General features: G+C 37.5%; 1 protein-coding gene across 1 annotated transcript in view; it reads right to left on the bottom strand.

Moving 5' to 3' along the window:
• Positions 1 to 21,287, bottom strand: part of PCDH15 (protocadherin related 15) — a 1,147,277-nt gene that overhangs the window by 332,499 nt on the left and 793,491 nt on the right. Inside the window, exon 17 of the mRNA XM_027840684.1 lies at positions 16,573 to 16,666. Coding sequence (XP_027696485.1) covers positions 16,573 to 16,666 — 94 coding nt within the window. The remainder of the gene's footprint in view (positions 1 to 16,572; positions 16,667 to 21,287) is intronic.

Here is a 21,287-nt window from a genome sequence, read left to right as displayed (position 1 = left end):
ATAACAATAATAATAATAATAATAATAATTTAAACTTGACATATTTGTCCTTTTATCTCTAGTGGTTACTTCCCCACTGCCTGAGTTTCCCAGAAACAATAACAAACGTCAAATGCTCAATTTATACATTGTTTATTTCAGAATGTGTAAGTGACAAGTCAGAAATGATGCTCCTTCAAGGTCAGAACAACATCACAAACAATCTGAACTTTATAGTGTTCTAAGTTTAGAAACTGAATGTGGAAACACAGTGAAAAGTTAGTGAGAACGGTCTCTGTCAGCTGTAGTTTTTAAGGAACGTAAGCAAGCAGGTGATAGAATCAAGGGACCCATCAGTTCCTTGAGATTGAAAGTCACAACTTTGGAGAAAGAATGATGGGATTAGAAGCCCAAAAGGCCACCAAAAATACTCCTCTCTCTCAAAAGATTGAATTCACAATTGAAAATTAAGAAATACTCATTACTGAGTCAAACTCAGGAAAATTGGTTGGGAAGTCATTATGTAATTCAAGCTCCCCCAGTAATTGTTGTACACATTATTTTCTTGAACATGACAGAAATTTGCTTAGCTTTTTGAAGGGAACCCTTCCTCTCCTGGCTTGAATTGCATATTTATAAACAACAAGCAATAACAACAATAAATATATTTACACAACACTTTAAGATTTGTGAAGTGCTTTATGTATGTTGTCTCAATATCCCAACAAGATCTCTATCATAGAATCAGAAGTAGAGGGGTCCTCAGGGTCCATCTTCTACATCTTATATCTGAACAAATGCTCCTTCTATATTATCCATCTATCTCTGCTTCTAATCATATATCATTGAAAGGTGCTGGAATCACCTCCACCTAGAGAACCCGAAATCTATTCAAGGGGTTGTACTCTTAATGTTCTTGAATTCCCTCTTACCTCCCCCAGAGCAGCTCTTCAAGACTTTCCTGCAGACACCTTCCACTTCCCAGGTATTAATGAACCTCACCTCACATATGGTTGAGAACAGGCCCTTAGCTTAGAGCCCCCATCTCTTCCCTTCTCTACATCTCATAGTCCCTTGTTATCATCCCTTATTATAAACTTCTTTCCACCAGTTTCTATTAAAGAAATGGTCCTTCTCTCTGCCTAATCTATTTGTTCTGTGCCTCCTCAATCCTATCTCCTCTTCTTGTTTCCTTCAGTTATCCCATCCTGCTCTCTCATTGTCAACTTTCCTTTCTCTGGTGGCAGAGGGCTAGAACTTAGAGCAGGCCTACACAACATAGAATCTGCGGACCACTTGCAGCTCACCAAAGGATTTTTGGGTGGCCCTCAAAAATTTAGAGGATATAAAAGAAAGTAAAGATGTAACAAGTGCTTTGTCCATGCACCACTTAACGTCATTATTGTGCCCATCATGTAACTTGGCTGGTGGGTTGTCGCTGCTCTCTCTCTCCTGTTTGTCACATGACCCATAACAACCAACCATTGTCATTCTGTCTCTAGTCTGAGAGGAGTTATTTCATGATAAATAAAAAAACCTTAAGTAATATGTATAATTAAAAATTATATTTATTAACATTTCCCTTTTTAATATAGTTTATTTGTTACATTTTTTAATCATTAATCATACTTTTACTTGGAAAGTGAGCTGCTAAAAACCTATCTGCAGCCCCAAGGGGTTTAGCCTGTCTTAATTTTGACCCTTACCTACTGCCAAGTTGTGTGGGTCTGACTTAGAGTTAGTAAGACCTGAATTTGAACCTTGCCTCAGATATGTAGTAGCTGTGGGACACTAGGCAAGTCATTTTACCTTCTTCAGACTCAGTTTCTTCATCTGTAATTACCACTTGTACAGTTCTCTCAGATTTGCAAAGTGTTTTACAGATATTATCTCTTTTTATTCTTAAATAATCCTAAGATTATTGGTATTATTCTCCCACTTTTACAGTTGAAGAAACTGAGCCACATAGTTAAGAGATTTGCCCAGTATCACACAGGTAGTAAGTATCTAAAGTTAGATTTGAACTCAGGTTTTCTTGACTTTAAATCAATCAGGCACAGGAATATTGCCTTTAGCATCTGAATAAAATGGTGATTATGAAGATTATATTAGAACACACATATACATAAATATATTACATATATGTATGCATATGTGTATATACATATGTGTGTATCTAACTATCTAGCTATATCTTTGCAGATCTTGAAGATATATTGTTATTCAGTTATTTTAGTTATGTCTACTTTTTCATGACCCCATTTAGGATTTTCTTGGCAAAGACACTGGAATGTTTGCCATTTCCTTCTCCAGATAATTTTACATATGAGGAAACTGAGGGAAACAGGGGTAAGCCCAGGGTCACACAGCTAGCAAGTGTCTGAGGCTGCATTTAAACTCACCCAGAGCTCTAGCCAATGAGCCACCTCACTGCCCTGAAAGCTACTTGAATCCTAGTTACTATTAGTATTTACTGGATCCTTCCCTTGCAATCTGCAAACACACCTAAATCTCTCCTAACTTTAAAACATCTTCACTTGACACAAACCAACTCACCAAGCTTTCTTCCTATATGTCTTCTCCTTTTCTCAGTCAAACTCTTAGAGAAAAATTCCCTTTCAAAGTCTTTTACCATTTGCTTTCCTCTCACTTGCTTCTCTAACCCCTAGACTTTTCTTCTGACTCGTCATGCAGTGGAAACTTGTTTTCTCCAAAGTTACCAAATACCTTTTAATTGCCAAATCTGATGGTCTTTTCTCAGTTTTCATCTTTCTTTTTTAAAATTTTATTTAATATTTAATTTTTCCCAACTATATTAAAAAAACAATTTAACATCTTTTTTTTTTCAAATTTTGAGTTCCAAATTATCTCACTCCCCTCCCCCTTCATTGAGAAGGCAAGCAATTTGACACATGTAGTCATGCAAAACACATTTCCATATTTCCATGTAAGTCATTCTGTGAAAGAAAACACAGGAAAAAAACAAGAATAATAAAGAAAGTATAGAAAAAGTATCTTTGATCTGCATTCAAGGTTCTACCAGTTCTTTCTCTGGAGATGGACAGCACCTTTCATCATAAGTTCCACAGAATTGTCTTGGATGATTGTACTGCTGAGAACAGCTAAGTTATTCATAATAGATCATCATGCATTATTGCTGTTACTGTATGCAATGTTCTCCTCATTCTGCTCATTTCATTTTGCATCAATTCAGATAAGTCTTTCCATGCTTTTTTCTGAGAACGTCCTGCTCTTAAAGCATAATTTCTTAAAGCATAAAAGTATTCTATCACAACCATATACAAGTCGTTCCCAAATTAATCAATCCATCAAATTAATGGATGCCCCCTCAATTTCCAATTCTTTGCTACCACTAAAAGGGCTGCCACAAATACTTTTGTACACATAGGTCTTTTTCCTTTTTGATTTTTAACCCTTTAGGATATAGGCCTACTAGTGATATTGATTGGCCAAAGAGTGTGCATGGTTTTATAGCCCTTTGGGCATAGTTCCAAATTGCTCTTCAGAATGGTTGGATCAGTTCACAACTCTATCAACAATGCACTAGTATTCTAGTTTTCCCACATCCCCTCCAACATTTGTCATTTTCCTCATCTTTATTAACTTCTCAGCATTTGACACTATTAATTACCCTCTTCTCTGCATGTTTTTTAAGCACTCCAGAGTTATCCTCACTATCCTTCCACTGTTTATAAGACTCCTTTGCTGATTAATCAAAGATACCATTGTAATTCAAAACCACCAATATATGGGTATTCTCCAAAGCTCTGTCCTGGCCCCTCTTCTCTTCTCCATCTCCACTCTCTTTCATTGATCTCATCAGCTCCCATGGGTTTAATAATGATATTAATACTACTACTAATAATAATAAATTAATAATAGCCCACATGTACATAGCATGTGTGCCAGGCACTTTGCTAAACACTTTGCAAATATTGTTTCATTCCATCCTCACAATAACCCTGAGAGGTAGGTACCATTGTTATTGTGTGACTCTGTGTGTGTGTGTGTGTGTGTGTGTGTATGTATGCATGTATGCAAACTGAGGCAAAAAGGAGTTAAATGAGTTGCCCAGGGTCACACATGGATATAGTATTCATTTGCTGCTGGATTTGAACTAAGGTCTTCTTAAGTCCAGGCCCAGCCCTCTTCCCACTGTGCTACCATTCAACTAATGTCTCTCTATTCATATGACTCCCAGATCTATATCCCATCCTTATTCTCTTTCCTGAGCACCAATCCTGCTCTAACAACTGCCTATGGGATATTTCAAATTGGATATCTTAGAGATACCTCCAACACAACACATCCAAAACAAATTATCTTTCACCCAAAATCACCTCACTTTCCAATTTCCTTTTTTTTTTTTAAGTCAAGGACATTTCCATCCTTCCAGTCCTCTGGGTTCACAGCCTCAGCCATTGTTGACTTTTTACTCTCCCATGTCCTTCCAAATCAACTCAGTTGCCCAGTGTTGGCTCTTCTACCTTTCCAGCATCTTTTGCATGTGCCCGTTGGCCTTCAAGTTCCCTTTTGGCTCTGAATTTATGATCCTATATTCACTTGTCTTCACTCACAGGACATCACTCAAGTTCAAGGTAAAGCAGTTCTCACCTAAACTAGTACAACAGGCTCCTGATCAATGTCCCTGACTCAATCCACTTCTCTCTAAATCATTCCTCATCTCATCGCCAAAGTACCATGCCTAAAGAACTGTTAAAACCATATCACTATTCTGTCCCCAAACCCCAGTGGTGTCCTATATTGTGGTTGTATTGTTCTGTCATTTTTCAGTCATGTCCAGCTCTTCATGATCCCATTTGGAATTTTCTTGGTGAAAATACTGGAGGGGTTTGCCATTTTATTCTCCTACTCATTTTATAGATGAGGAAAATGAGGCAAACAGGATTAAGTGACTTACCCAAGGTCATACAACTAGGAAGTGTCTGAGACTGGATTAGAACTCACAAAGATGAGTCTTCCTGACTCTAGGTTCTATATTCTATATCCACTCCATTATTATTGGTTTTAGAATAAAATGAAATTCCTCTGCTTAACCTTTAAAGTCCTTCATAGTCTGAGTCAACCTCCTTTTCTAGGCTTATTACTTAATATTCTTAAATACACAGCCTAATTTCCAGTTGAATTTTACATTTCTAACCCACAAAATTTCACCTCCTATCTTTATGTCTTGAACCGGCTACCTGCCATACCTATAATTCAATCCCTTTCACCTTTGCCCCTCACAATCCCTAGATTCATTCAAAGCTCAGTTTGGACCACCTACAACATTAAACTTTTCTTGATTCCCCCATCTACTCCTGCCTCCTATCTGTTCCCCAAAAACCACTTTGGTTTACCTCGTACATATTATTTCCTTTGTTAGAATACAAGTTATTTGAGGGCAAAGACTGTAGCATTTTAATCTTTGGGTCCCTGGTGCCCAGCACAGTGCCACAGGCATAGTAGCTACTTTATAAATGATTGCTGAATTATGGCCTGGGATCTGGCAAGTGATCATCTCCTGCTTAAAGATCACCAATGAAGGGGGCAGGTCCACCAGCCTCTCTGGAAAACCCCTTCTTTTGTCATAGTTCTAACAGTTAGAAAGGATTTTCTAAATATCTGGCAGAAATTTGGTCTTTGTAACTTCTATCCAATGTTCCAAGTTCTGCCCTCTGGGGCTAAGTAAGACAAGCCTAATACCTCTTCCATATGACATTAAAATATAAACAAAGAAGAAGAAAGAAGAATCTTAGGAAACACAAAGGTCATTATCACAGTTGATCCACAGGAAAGAGTTTGTAATTGAACTGCAAGTGTTTTGTTTCTTAAGCAAACCAGGGTGGCTGGAGCTATCAATCAAAATATTGTAGTGAAAGCATGAATATTTTGAGACTGGCACAACCAACTTTTTCTTGGATTTGATGGCTACAAAGGTTTGAATTGGTGCAGTTGACTAAAGATGAACCCATTAAGTAGAAAATATTAGAAATATTCAGCTTTCTATTGTATGTGACTGTTTTTAGATTGTCGGAAGACATCTGAATATTTAAGAGAGTGAATGAAATCAAGCAATTCCTTTGAAATCAACTATACAATTGTCACTGGTAAGACAGTAAGACCTGCAGACTACTGCTTGTACTTCTAACCCCAACACCATGGCCATCACCCAGGGCAACAATCTCTTTAGAAAGGACCACACCATGCCTGGCACTACCAACGCCAACTGCAATGTAGGGTTGAATTCTATTTCAGCCTTTACACTCTCACCAGCCCCAACTATTAAAGACCTCAAAACTAAAGTTCTCAATGCTAAAATCCTGAGCACAATCAAATGCCTCACCACCAGAAACTGATATTGTTTGATTAATGGAGATGACACATAACATGCTGCACCATCTGCCTGTTGCTGCACCCTAAAGACCACTGAGCTTTGTCATCTAACCAGTAAAATCATAGATTGTCAATCTCTCCTTTAGAATAGAAGTTTCTTGAGATCTGGGGCTGTCTTATCTTTCTATTTGTATCCCCAGGGCTCTTTACATGCTAAACATTTCATACTTCCTTCCTTCCCTCCTCTCCCTCACCCTCCCTCCTTGCATTCCTTCCTTCCTTCCTTGCATTCCCTCCCTCCCTCTTTCTTTCCTTCCTCCCTCTTTCCTTCCTTCCTCCTTCTCTCCCTCCCTCCCTTCCTCTTTACCTCCCTTCCTCCTTCCTTCCAATATGATTTCTTCAAGGGCAGGCATTATTTATTATTGTTGACGTCTTTGTGTTATTCAAAGCCAATTTGTCAACAAACCTTAATTTAGTCCTTACTATATCCTGAAGCCTCATATAGTGCTTTAAATAAAGCAGGCAATTGATAAGTGCTTCACTGAAAGGAAAGTGAAAAATGCAGGGGAGCCACATTTCCCATGTTAGAACTCAATATAACACTGTCCCTGTGAAAACTTGCTTACTTTTTGCTTGTTTTTGGCTAAATTTACAAAGAGATTTTTGAATTAAATATTAGCCATTTGTGTTTCCTACCTCCTGACACTCAGCCTGATTTGGAATCAGGTCTGTGTTCTACCTCATTAGGCTCAGTGCATACCTTTTCATTAAGTAGTTCTATATTTCTGAAGCCTGTCATGATACTCAATAGCAAGGAGGGACCTTGAAGCCACATTGAAACACAGGCTACTGGAGTGCATTTCAAGGAGAAACTGGTACAGCTTGGGATGCCTTTTTCTTTGTCACTCCTTGCTTCTTCAGTGACAGATTTGTCTCTACATCTTTTAAGTTAGAGTCAAAATTAGGGTTGTCAGAATTGGGGTTAGAAATTAGCTCTGTCTGCCTCCCTAGATCAGAGATGTTTGCTTTCCAGCTAGACTTCTCAATGAGAAAAACAATTTTGCCTTGTTTGAATCTCAAAGATAGGCATGTGTCTCTCCTTTCCTTGGATGTAATGCACCCTGTGCCAATGATAAAACTTGATCAACTCCAGGCATAGTTAGCTCATTCACCTAAACACCTAAGAGAAATAATTATTTATACCAGTCTATATTTGTCTAAGGATACTGATTTCATGTTATGTGTGAGGGGAGAAAAAGATTATAATGACAAAACCATTCTTTTTTATGGGAAAATTTTAGTATTCATTGGTGAGGTTATTTATTTTCTGAAAATATACTTCCAACAACCAGACATCGCTGATAATATAGGACCAAATAATACTGTTTAGATACAAGATTAAGGAAAGGATAAATGCTCCTGAAATTGAAAGAAAAAAGGCATGTCCTTTTCTCAGCAATGATAAATTAAAGTCTCAGAACCCCTTCTCTCTGACACATAGGACAAAATGTGAATGTGGCATATCTGTCCAGTATTTTTTATTTGACAATTGTGTGTCCCATATCTGTAAGGGATTATAAATTGGAAACAGTCATTTTCCCCAAGAAGATCTCCCTCCTCCCTCTTCCTTCCCTTAAATTTTAGCCCTAGCTATAGCTGTGTCCACTGGAGTAATTAAAAAACAAACAGGTAATCATATGTTGATTGATCTATAGTCTCATTGCTTTGGATGTTTCCTACAATATTGCAAATTGTAACCCATCTGTTATAGCTTGGAAGTGATTCAGGTCAGTCTTGTACTAAAGGGTCAGTTTGGGATGAAAAGAGATAATTGCAGAGGATCTAAGTACTTTTTAAAAAGAAGATTTTTCAGAAAGTGAAGCCAAGATGGTAGAGAAAAGGCAGGAAGGGGCTTGAGCTTTCCCCAGTTTCCCTAAAAATAACTTTAGATCCTGCCTGAAAACAAGTTCTAAAGCAACAGAGTCCACAAAAAGGTGGGGTGAAACAAATTTACAGACCAAGATACCTTGAAGGACTGCAAGAAATGTCTGTATCACTTGGGTAAAAGGGAAGCACAGCCCAGCACAGGTGAAAGCTCAAAGAAAAATATGAATTGATATCAGGCCCCAAAAGTCTTCCTGGAAGAGCTCAAAAAAGAATTTTCAAAATCAAATAAAAGAGGTAGAAGAAAGATAGGGAAAAGAAATGAAAGTTTTGTAAGACAACCATGAAAAGAGAGGCAACATCTTAGAAAAAGAAAATAATTTTTTAAGAATTGGAATTGGCCAAATGGAAAAGGAGGTACAAAAATCCGCTGAAGAAAATAACTACTTAAAAAGCAGAATTGGCTGAATGAAAAAGGAGGTAGAAAAGCTCACTGAAGAAGATAATTTCTTAAAAATTAGAATTAGGAAAGTGGAAGCTAGTGACTCTATGAGACATCAAGAATCAATCAAACAAAATCAAAAGAATGAAAAAAATAGGAGAAAATGTAAAATACCTCATTGGAAAAACAATTGATGTAGACAATAGATTCGGGAGAGATAATTTAAGAATTATTGGACCACTTGAAAGCCATGATCACAAAAAAAGATCCTGAACAACATTCAAGAAATTATCAAGGAAAACTGCCTTGATATCCTAGAACCATGGTAAAACAATAATGAAAAGAATCCACCAATCACCTCCTGAAAAAGATAAAAAAATTGAAGACTCCCAGGAATAGTATGATGAAATTCCAGAACTCTCAGATCAAGGACAAAATACTGCAAGCAGCCAGGAGGGGAAAAAAAAAAAAAACAAAGAGTCACAGTCAGGATTATACAGGACTTATACATTAAAACATCAGAGGGCTTTGGATATGATATTTTGGAAGTCAAACTACATAGCAACACTGAGCATAATCTTTCAGGTGGGAAATGGATGTTCAGTGAAATAGAGGACTTTCAAACATTTCTGATGAAAAGACCAGAGCTAAACATTTGAGCCAGTGACACCACTAGTAGGTCTACATCTCAAACAGATCATAAAAAAAGAAAAGGATCTATTTGTACAAAAATATTTATAGCAGCTTTTTTTTGTGGTGACAAATACTTGGAAATTGAGGGGATGCCCATCAATTGGGCAATGATTGAACAAGTTGTGGTATTTTAATGTAATGAAATTCTATTGTGCTATAATAAATGACAAGCAGGCAGATTTCAGGAAAAACCTGGAAAGATTTACATGATCTAATGCAAAGTAGAACCAGGAGAATATTGTGCACAATAACCAGAACATTGTACGATGATCAGCTATGAATTACTTAGTTCTTCTCAGCAATACAATGATCCAAGGTAATTCCAAAGGACTCATGCTGGAAAATGCTATCCACATCCAAAGAAAGAGCTGATGGAGTTTGAATATAGATCAAAGCATGCCATTTACAATTTATCTTTTTTGTGGTGTTTTTTTTTTCTTTTGGTCTGTTTTTTTCTTTCACAACAGGACTAATATGGAAATATGCTTCACATAATTGTTCATAAATAACCTATTTAAAATTCTTACATTTTGGGGAAGGGGGTAGGAGAGGGAGAAAGGGGGAAAATTTGAAATTCAAAAAAATGTTAAAAATTAATGTTAATTTTTTTCTTTACATGTAACTGAAAAAATACTATTTAAAAGCTGCCTAAGAGTCACTATGCTCTGTGCTCCATAAACATGTGAACTAAGATCTGTAGAGTCACAAGGGGCCTGGGAAGAACAAGGTAGGCAGTTAGGCTCCTAGCACACTTCTCTAACATCTTTGGACCTGACTTTTGCTGTTGTCTTAAAAAATAGCTTATATAGAGAAGTAATTTTCTATTGATTCTACTTTCATATTTTTAGCAGCATGGTGATGACAATTACTATATAACCCAATATTCACAAAGAATTTGCTGTTAAATTATCTGTTAAATTCATTAAGCGAGTGGGAGAGACTAATCACCAATATCGTCTCTAAAATTAACCATTTAAATTCAGGACAAAGTCCTAGATTTTGAGTGTAATAATCCAGGGTCAAATTCTGACTCTGATACTTACTCCCTGTATGGCCTTGGTCAAGTCATCTTCTCCTATCCCCTATAAGAATCTCCCCATCAATCAAATAAGGAGTTTTGGATTAGGTTATCTTTAAGGTCCCATCAAATTATTCATCTTCTCACTGGATCTTGCCATGCTGGAATGGGTGCTGTGTTCAAATGTAACCACAGATATTTGTCAAATTATTATGAAGACATTCATTTCCCTTAAGAAGATATCTCAAACATAAGGTCTTAATGACAGTTCCGTTTTTAATTTTTTTTATTTAATTTTTTTTTGGTGAGGCAATTGGGGTTAAGTAACTTGCCCAGGGTCACACAGCTAGTAAGTGTTATGTGCCTTAGGCTGGATTTGAAATCAGGTCCTCCTGACTTCAGGGCCAGTGCTCTATCCACTGCACCACCTAGCTGCCCCCAGTTCTGTTTTTAAATACCACTGTCTTGGTGATTGTTGATAACTCTATAATTTAAATTGACATGAAAAAGACTGAAATAAGGGCAGGCTAAAACTGAATAAGTTTGTTTTCTACTTATTAAGAGAAGCTTGATAAGTACTCTTCTGACCTTAGACAGGTCAATGAATACAAATGTCTTTGGGGTCAGAATTGTTATTTTATTTTATTCTTTCTTGAAGAGGACAATGACATCAGGAAGGTGATATCATGACTTGCAAGTGAATTGAATTTAAGTGAAGCAGGGCTGTGCAAAGTCACCAGCCTCACTCTCTCCTCTGGAGTCATCTGGGACTAGTAGCAAGATATAGATCAGTATGATTGGAGATGGCCCTGGATGCAGTGAGAGATCTTGGCCTTTTTAAGCTAAGGTCTTTGCCAGGTCTCATTTTGACTGAGGAAATGGCCATTCATTGATTAAGGCTAGTTAAGAAGTGAGGCCAAGAATGGCCTGTTTTACCTAGTCAAAAAAAAAAAAAATAAGATCAAATCTGGGAGGGGAAGACCCTCAGGTTTTCTGGCCAAAACAGAAACAATTACCATTTATACTTATTCTGAGCTGTCAGAGCCCAAACAATGACCAGGTGAGGCTCTGGGGTCAGAATCAGGAAACAGAAGAATATGGCAGAAGGATTATAAAACCCCATCAGACCCAATGATTCAATTGCAAAAAGAATTTTCAAATTTTCTTATGGCCTAAGAAGACTGGCTCCTAGATGGACACATGAATAATGTATTGGATAGACAGACTAATTCACCTTCATTAGTTTTTGTCCATGGAATATTGTTCCTCATAACTCATTTATTTGCATCTAATGTCCATGATTAAAATATTCTTAATAATGGAGCTGCAATTCCCTTTCTGTTTTATAATATGATGTTTCTCACAACCATAACTTTTTTCTTGATGGTTCACATCAATGTTCCTCCTTAATTTCATTCCATTCTAATTATGTCCCTTTGTTCTGGGCCAAAGACTTACTCCTCCTTCTCCTCCTTCTGCTTGGGATCTTCCCCCTCAGTCACTGCCAAGTCAAGTTATCCATTAACCTTTCGCCATGAGTCGTGTTCTTCGTTTCTTTAATTATTTCCTTCGTGAAACTCCCTTTGACTTTTACACGTGTCTGTTGTAGGCATATTATATTGAAAAGGACATTGAATATGTAAAAGGAAGAGATTCTGTATTTTATTTTACCCATTTCTCTTAAAGTTGATCTCACCCTTTTATGGATTTTAATACCTATGGTATGACTCCAAGATATTCCAGCACAGGTGGCTTGTAGTTTGATTAATGTGCAAGCACTTATGCCAAGTGAGTGGCTACAGGGAGGCTGTGATGATTATTACTTCCAACCACCTAATTAAAAAATTCAATTTATTTTCTTAAAGAAGCATGTTTTAAACACTTACACTCAATGTCCTATGCTAGGTGTTAGGACAGAAAAATAACGTCTCCCCCAATAAAATAACACCAGCTTTTAAGGATCTTTTGGTCTATAGAGGTGGGGGAAGGAATATAACAGGTACACAGATAAGTAAATTCAAAGTATATAGTACTTGGAGTTGCAAACAATGCAAGTCCAAAAAGAGAATATTGACAACCGGGAGCTTAAGAAGATCTGTTGGAAGTGTCATCTGAGCTAAGCTTTGCCTTTGTGAAAAGAAAATATAAATAAAGGTATGAAGATATCCTGAAGGAATAGATCATTCAATGACATTTTCATAGAATTTATTCCTGATTATTTCACTGATTCCAGAGAATGACAATAGAGCATGTGTCTCATTCATACCAGAAGATGTAAGGAAGGCTAAATATTACCTGGTGGCTTCTTTGAATAAACAGAAGAGGCATCATGGTATAGTAGAGAGATGACCATCTTCATGTCAAGATGTTCTGACTTGTATAAAGCTACATAAGGATATTGGTGTCAGGAAGACCTGAGATCAAAACTGACCTTAACTACTTGTTAGCTATGTGACCCTGAACAAGTCACTTGACCTCTGTTTGCCTCGGTTACCTCACTTGTAAAATGGCGATAATAGAGTACCTACTGCCCAGGGTTTGTTGTGAGGATCAAATGAAATTATTATAAAGTTCTTAGCAACATATCTGGCACCCTAGCTTCCTTTACCACAAAACAGGAACAAATAGTTGCTTTTCTCTCAAATAATCAAGGAAAAAAGTTATGATATGTCTGAAGGGGGACATAGGCAATTCTAATCATTTCCCAGCAAACCATATTCTATACAATTCATTTACCACAAAAATGCATAACTTTGAGAGGCTCTTCACTTATAAATTATGCTTAGTTGAATTTTTATTATTATAAATATTGGTTACCTTTTTAATACACCATCTTAAATCTCTTTAACCTAGCCAAGTTCACTTTTTTTTACACATTTTGTATGTCTAACCCTTGCAAAATCACATAACCATTCATGTTCCATGCAATTTTCTAAGACTATCTACTGCTGAACTGCTTCTAATCTGCAGGGATAAAAGGAGTTTCCTCACTGAGAATTTCCTACATTGATGAGATAAATGACCTGCATCTTATATTAACAGCAAATGGGAGAACTACCAGGATCCATCATGGAACCATTTGACTGAGCTCTGATGCAGTCTTGTCAGACTTCCTCTAGAGGGAGATGAGGGGTCAAGTAGATAGCCAGAATGACCAATGTGCTTGCAAGTGAAGCACTACACACCAAAGGGCTTCTATTGACCCTTGGTCTCCATCCTTATCTCACACATGATTGTTCAATTCAGAAGTGTCTGGGGGTCTATACTTACTATAGATTGGTACATTTGTCTAGAAAGGTCTCCAGCTCCTAATTGTCTTGAGTATACATCATTGATTGCCCTGACCATCTCGGGCTACACAGAATCTGGCTGCAATTCCAGACAGAGACAATTTCTGGGGATTCTTAAATTAACTGTTTCATCAACATCTGGGACCAGAATGAAAATGGACACCTGAACACCACAGAGATGCAGACAGCAGTATGAACTTTTAAACAGTCTTTCTGTGTATGGTTGCACCAAATGTTTGGATTGTTGTAAGAATCAATAAAGTAACATATGCAAAGGAATTTACTTCATACATGTGAAATCGTCGTCAGCACCATCACTACCAATTCCTGTAGTTAGATCAACCAAGTAGAGGACTCTTTCTCTGCTCTTTGAAGTCCCATTCTAGAGTAGAACAGACCATATGAAGACAAGGACCTGTCTAATCCAAACTTTCTATCTCCTCCTTTGTATCTCTTTTGCAATTTAATAACAAACAAATTAATATTAAGTTATTGTTAATAATAAATGTGCTTATAAATATTAACTAAGTAGGTGAATGAATAAATGAAATACCAGCAAAACTTGCCTTGCCCATAAGAAAATGTATCTCTATAGGTTCTAGGATTGTAGAAATAGTCCAGACAACTTGGAAAAATTGTTACTGGAGATAGGAATAACTTTGTTCTGTCCTGGCTCAGCCTTGGCTACACCTGTTTTCAAAGGGTGAAGTCAGTGCTATAACAGCAAAGCCGTGCTATTATGTAGATGTGCAGCTAAGGGAAACAAGACTTTATCTCAAAGAGCAAATTTTGGAGCTCTCCTGTACTTCCTCCCATTGAAAACTGCCTTCCATGAGTAATTGAAGCATGGAATTGATCCCATATTTTCAAAATCTATGACACCTGTCAGCAAGCTGGGGGAAGGTTCTGCCACTTGGGAAAGATTCTGACTATTGGCCAGAACTAGTGTGTACACACTCCTTCCCAGAAATAGCCTAGTGAAATGTATCGGTCACTGTGATTGTTTCAGTGTGGTACATAGTGCAAAAAGCACTGGATTTGACATAAAATCACCTTCATCAGACTCCTCCTCAAAATGCTACTGGCTTCCCTCTGACGGTATCTCCAATCCATCGTGTGTGTGTGTGTGTGTGTGTGTGTGTGTGCATATGTGTGTGTACAGAGACACATATCTACATAATATATAAATTAATATGTACAAATAATTCATATATAAACACATGTGTACACATACATGCATATACATACACATATAGTTGTACATAGGTGTTTACGTGTTGTACACCAGTCCCATTAGACTGTAAGCTCCTTGAGGGAAGGATTGATTTTTATCTTTATTTATATCCCCAGAACTCAGCACAGTATCTGGCACACAGTAAGTCTCCTAATAAATGTTTTGCAATCTGAAGTCAATAGACTACACAGTTTGTTGAAATTTCAGATTGTTGAGTTATTATAGTATGCTAAGGATGGGTTAAAATCATAAATCAGCCAACTTTTAGTTTCTGCTACACATAAAATACTTGGCTAGAATCCAAAGGAGATACACAACTTAGCCACAATCCCAGTTTTGGCCTTTATCTATTCCTGTCCAGCCTATTGCAACAGCCTTCTAATAGTGTTTTTCAGTCTCGTATTTCTCCAAACCACTATCCTCACATAACTGCCAATTGCTCTAAGATAAAATACAAACTTTATTCTCTTGGCGTTCATGCCTTTCCAGACTTTGCTCCTTACTCCCCTTCACATAGTTTATGATGCATTCAAACTGTGAGGTATTCCCTGAGCTTGATGCAGTCTGTACCTCATGCCTGGAATGCCCTCCCTCTTCATCTTGGCTTCTTTGATCCCTGGCTTCCTTTGAAGGTCAGCTAAAGATCCATGTCCCATGTAAATCCCATTTTGATTGTTGCCTCAGCTCCTGATTCTATCCTCTGGACCCCACAGGGAGATCTAAAGCTGCTTTCAGGGGGTAGCCCTTGACATACTTGAACAGCTATCATGTCTCCCTGCCCCTAGCCTCTCTTTTCTCTTCTTCTGGAGAAGTAATCCTTGTTTCAAGAAAACATCTTAATATGACATGATCTCAAAGAGAGTGCTTTCCTCTGATCTCTCTACTTTATCAATGGCCTTCCTAAACCATCAGGACCAGAACTGAACACAGTACCATAGATGAGGTCTGACTTGGGCAATGTACAGAATGACCATCAGCTCCATATTCTTGGCAAGTCATACCTCTCTTAAAGCAGTCCAATACTGTATTAGCTTTGTGAATGACATTCATATTATAGGATCCATTCAATAACTTATTCAACAAATATTTCTTAATTAAATACGATACATCACGCACCATGCTATGTTCTGGGAGTACAGAGACAAAGACAAAGCCACCCTTACCTTCAAAGAATTTGAATTCTATTGGAAGAAGTGAGTACAGACAAGCAAATATGAAATGCATACAAAGTTCACTGACAGGAGAACGGTGCTAAAAAACTTGGGAAGGGTAAGGAGGGCAATTAAGGTAAGTCTTATGTACAAGGTATCTCTTGAGCTTTCTATGCACTAAAAGACCAAGGCCTCTATTAAACTGTTCTTTAACCATGTCACTGCTACCACATACAATGGAAGATAGTCATTGTCTTTAATTCTGACCAGCACACCAGTATAACACACCAACTGTCACAATTTAAAGATTTTGCTGGTATATTTTAAAAATAGCAGATCTCCAAAAAATATTTAGACTTGTCCCTGATTTGTCCCAAACCAGAAAGTGACTGCAGGATAAAGAAACATGTCCATGATTCCAATTTGCTATTTTCTAGCCATAAAATAACCAGTTTGCTTTTGCTTTTGTTTTTTAAGTAGCCTTAAGTTCATCGTTAAAGCATATACTTTGGAATTTCACTCACCCCATCTGGTCTGCCATCAGAAGCAGTGACTATCAAAATGTAGCGGTCTGTGCTTTCTCTGTCCAGTGCTTTTCCCAAGGTAAGAATTCCAGTGCTAGGAGGGGAGAAAAGTCAACAGGAAAAAAATAGGTATTATTAGAAAAGTCTACAATGTTTACAATTAATTTCATTGGAGAAATTTAAGTAAAACTTTCTATTTCTGCACGCATAAACAGTTTCAGATTTGTCTTTTGGAGAAGCATATTGATATCCTACTTACGTGGAGAAAAATATTCTTGACGTGAAGTCTGGAGACTGGTTGCAAGTTCCAGCTCCTACACTTACCAACTCTCTGACTTTGGACAAGTTGCTTCATTTCTTTGAATTTCATCAGAATTTCATCATTAACACCATAGATGGCTAGAAAGAACTTTCCCCACATTATTTCAATTGCTCTTCCTCCAAATCCCTTCATGTCAATAGCAGCATCATTAAGATCTCCAGGAAAGAGGAGCCTGAGAGAGGTTGAATGCTCTGCCCACGATCATGCAGTTAAGTGTGAGAAGCAAGATGTGTATCCAGTTCTTCCTGACTAAGTTCGTTTTTTTTCATTTCTATCCCAAACCTATTCCTGACTCTCTGGACTTTACCATAATGCCTCAGGTGACTTCTTGGTCTGAAAGAGTCCTCCAACTTCACAGCATTCTTACCCTGGATAATCCCTCAGCTCTGGAGACTCTCTCTTCTCACTGATGAGTTCCTTCCCAAGTCTGCATTTTTAGGCATTAACCAGGTCAGTCATCCTTTATTCCTCTCCTGATTCTCTAAACTTCACCACCATTACTCCATATGGCTACCTTCCCTACCTCTCCACCCCCTGCTTTTATGTGTTGTTCTCTCTCATTAGAAAGTAAGCTCCTTGAAGGAAAGAACAGTCTTTTTTTCTTTCCATTTGTATTCCCAGTGCTTAGAATGATGACTGACATATAGAAAGTGATTCATAAATGCTTATTAATTTCCTTTAACTGAGTTCAGTACTCTACCCACACCACATCTTACTAAACCACTTTGGTGAAATAGGAATGCTGAGGCTGGCAATATGGTGTGGTTTGAGAGATAAATATCTGAGTTTAGAATCAAGAAGACATGAGCGTAAAAGCACTTTGGACTCATACTCACTGGGGGATGCTGGGCAAATCACTTAACCTCCCAGTGCATCCAGATAACGATCTAAGAACTGGAAGTTTAGGGGGAGGTGGTGATCTATATCAGTAGAAATTTCTGACAAGGAGATTCTTGATAACATTACAGGCCTGGATCCTTCATCCCTCATATTTTCCTAACACACATATACATATACACATGCACACACATAAAAACATATGAATATATCTGCATATGTATATCTGTCTATATCTATGAAATACATCTCTCTTTTTCTATCATCCATCCATCTATCTGTCTATCTATTCACTACTTTCCCCACAGGCAAGTCTTTTATAAACCTTAAAACACTATGGAAATGTGAGTCGTTTTTGTTGTTATTATTTTAACCTGTAGGTAGATAAAGGATTATAAGGCTGTGACACTTTTTTTTGAAAAAAAATTAGAGATGATAGAACTGAAAGGGTTGACTGAACAATCCATTCAGGATGGGCAGCACCATAATCAATTCAGAAATCTATGTGTCTATTTTATGCATGAAGATTCCCTTAGTAAACAATTCTATCACTCTTCAATAATCCAATAGCTCTTACAGCCAGTGGATTATCCCCATGGCCACCCCAACCATGACTATTCATTAAAAAAAAAATGTAGTCCATAATTTTATAAAGTCACTATTTTTGAAAATGACCATCAATCTTGGCATAGGTTCATTACTAAGATTTGGAAGGGATATTAGAGTCCATCCATTCTCTTTTGAGATGAAAAAATGGGGGCTAAGACAGGGTCAGTCATTTGCCCCAAGTTGCACAGCAGGGAAGGAGTGCAGTAGGCTTTGAGGAATGCTTCTCTTATTCCAGAACCAGCACCCATTTTCTGTGATCTTCACTTGTATTGAAATGTTACAAAACACACATTATTTCCTTTTAATATTACTGGAGATCCACAGATATTATTCTCACCAAAGAAACCAAAGATAGAGGTGAATTCAGTTGACCTAAATTCAATCCAGTCTCAATAGATCATAAGCTCAGTGAGGGCAGGAACTATTTTATGTTTTGCATTAATGTTTCTAGAACCTGTCACATATTAAGTGCTCATTCTCTTGAGATTATAACAAATTTATTCAGCAGCTATGCTGTATAAAACGATTTACACAAGCTCAAGGATACAAGAAGTGGTAGGGACATAATATGACCTGAGATCTTCCAATTAAAATGTTAGGAAACATAAATAGTGACGTTAGAAGCCATCTGGTAGAACTTCCTTTTTACAGATAAGAACATTGACCTACCCAGAATCGCACAGCAAGCAAATGTCAGAGGCAGGATTTCAACTTCTATCTTACAAACTTGAGATCCTGTACTCTTTCCATTATGACCTGTTACTTCCCCAACATTATTTTCTTATCTTCTACTTCTTCCAGAGAAGTAATTTAAAATAGTGAGTATCACATAAGGATTAGTTCAATGAACTAAGAATGTTTAGCCTGGAGAAGAGAAGACTCAGGATGGAGGGAATAGGGTATCTGGGTTCAAATAAAGGCAGTAAGTTGTCAATTTGGATATAGGGCCGAAATTAAATCAGGAAAAAAAAAGGTTAAATCTGGTTTCAGACCCTTGCTATCTGTGTGACCCTAAACAAATAACTTTTGTCTACCTCAGTTTTCTCATCTATAAAATACGCATAATAATAACACCTACTTTTCAGGTTTATTGAGAGGATAAGCAAGAGAATATTTATAAAGTTCAATAAGCTGGCTATTATTATTATTATTATTATTATTATTACTATTATTTGTATATGAATATTTGATACATGGAAGAGGTGGCCTCCTATAAGGTATATTTTAGAAGAGATTCCTTTTTTGGATAAGTGTTCAACTAGATGATGATTGAGATATCACCCAATCCTGAAATTATATGATTCTCTGAATTTCCTAAGTCTGTTTAACAGCTCTTTAACAGTCATATGAATTTACTTTTTGAAAATGGTCCAAGTTCTAGACAAGTTTATCCCCTAAGTTTCAGAGTTTGGTATTGGACACAAGAGTCTACTAATCTGATGTGTACTTATTATGATCATGGCTTGGGAGGCTTGGAGGGAGGAGTGCTATTGACAATGCCCAGGCTCATGTAATTCAAAATGGAACATTATCCTATTAACTAAACAAATGCACAAGAACATTGAAAACCATTCCAGAATGGTGATGAGTTGTTGTTCAGCTGCAGATCACACTCTAGTGATAATAAATCTCAACGAATTCAATCTATCCATTAAAAATGAATCGATTAGAGAGAAAACTGATATATAGAAAACAACAAAATCATTATTCATTTACTGGTGAATTTTTTAATATTGGACCATAGTCCAGAGGTTTTATGGGAAAACTTGATTCCTTTAATATCATCAGGAAGAGGGGCAGAGCCCAGATGGTGGAGTAAAAGTGGTGACTTGCTTGAGTTCTCCCCCAAAGCCCTCCAAATACCTGTAAAAATGACTCTAAACAAATTCTAGAGCAGCAGAACCCACAAAAAGACAGAGTGAAACAAACTTTCAGCCCAACACAACCTAGATGGTTGATTGGAAAGGTTTGTTATGCCAGGTTGGGAGAGGAGCTCAGTTCAGCATCGGCCACACAGGCAAAGATGGAGCAGCCCTCAGGAGACTGAATCATAGGTAGCTGTGGTAGCTTCCAGACTTCTCAACCTACAAACACCAAAGACAACTTAGAAGGGCAGTGGGAAAGGTCTGTCAGACCTGCATGAGAGAGGAGCACAGTCTAGTCCTGGCCTTAGCACAGCCCTGGGGTGGTGGCCAGGATGTGCTGCTTCTAGAGCTCCTGACCCACAGACAAAGCAACTGATCAGAGAGTGATTTCATGGATCTCTTTGCTGGTGCTGAGGCAGGATTCTCTTGCTTTGCCCATACTTGGATATGGGTTTCAGTCCTGGGTGGCAGTCCTGGGGCAAGGAGTACTGGTGTAGCAGAGCTGGTGGTGGTGGTGGAGAGGGGATCCTCTTCACAGTTCCAAGAAAGAAAAGAGTGCTTGTGGTCACTCATACATTAGAGCACAGGCCTGGAAAAGAGTAAACACCTCTCCTTTGATCATACCACCTTGGAAGAACTGAAAATTTACAGGTCCCTAGAGGTATCTCGGAGAATGGCTGCGCAAAACCCAGAAGCTTGAGACAGAACACCCTCCACATTGGAAGCAGAGCTCTATCTTAACAAAGAGTTAGAAATCAAGAAATTGGCTGGGAACATGAACAGAGGAAAAAAACTCAGACTACCAAATCTTATTTTGGTGAAAAAGAAGAGCAAAACACACAACCAGAAGAAGACAACAAAGTCAAAGTTCCTACATCCAAAGCCTCCAAGAAAATAATATGAATTGATCTCAGGCCATGGAAAAGCTCAAAAAGAATTTTTAGAAGCAAGTAAGAGAAGTGGAGGAAAAATTGGGAAGAGAAATGAGAGTGATGCAATAAAATCATGAAAAACAAATCAGTAGCTTGCTAACAGGGATCCAAAAAATACTGAAGAAAATAACACCTTAAAAAATAGACTAA

This window comes from Vombatus ursinus, unplaced genomic scaffold (genome assembly GCF_900497805.2).
Source record: "Vombatus ursinus unplaced genomic scaffold, bare-nosed wombat genome assembly UNPS02014847.1, whole genome shotgun sequence".
Lineage (NCBI taxonomy): Eukaryota > Metazoa > Chordata > Mammalia > Diprotodontia > Vombatidae > Vombatus > Vombatus ursinus.
Note: the sequence above shows the minus strand (reverse complement) of the source record. Positions and strands in the feature narration are given on the sequence as shown.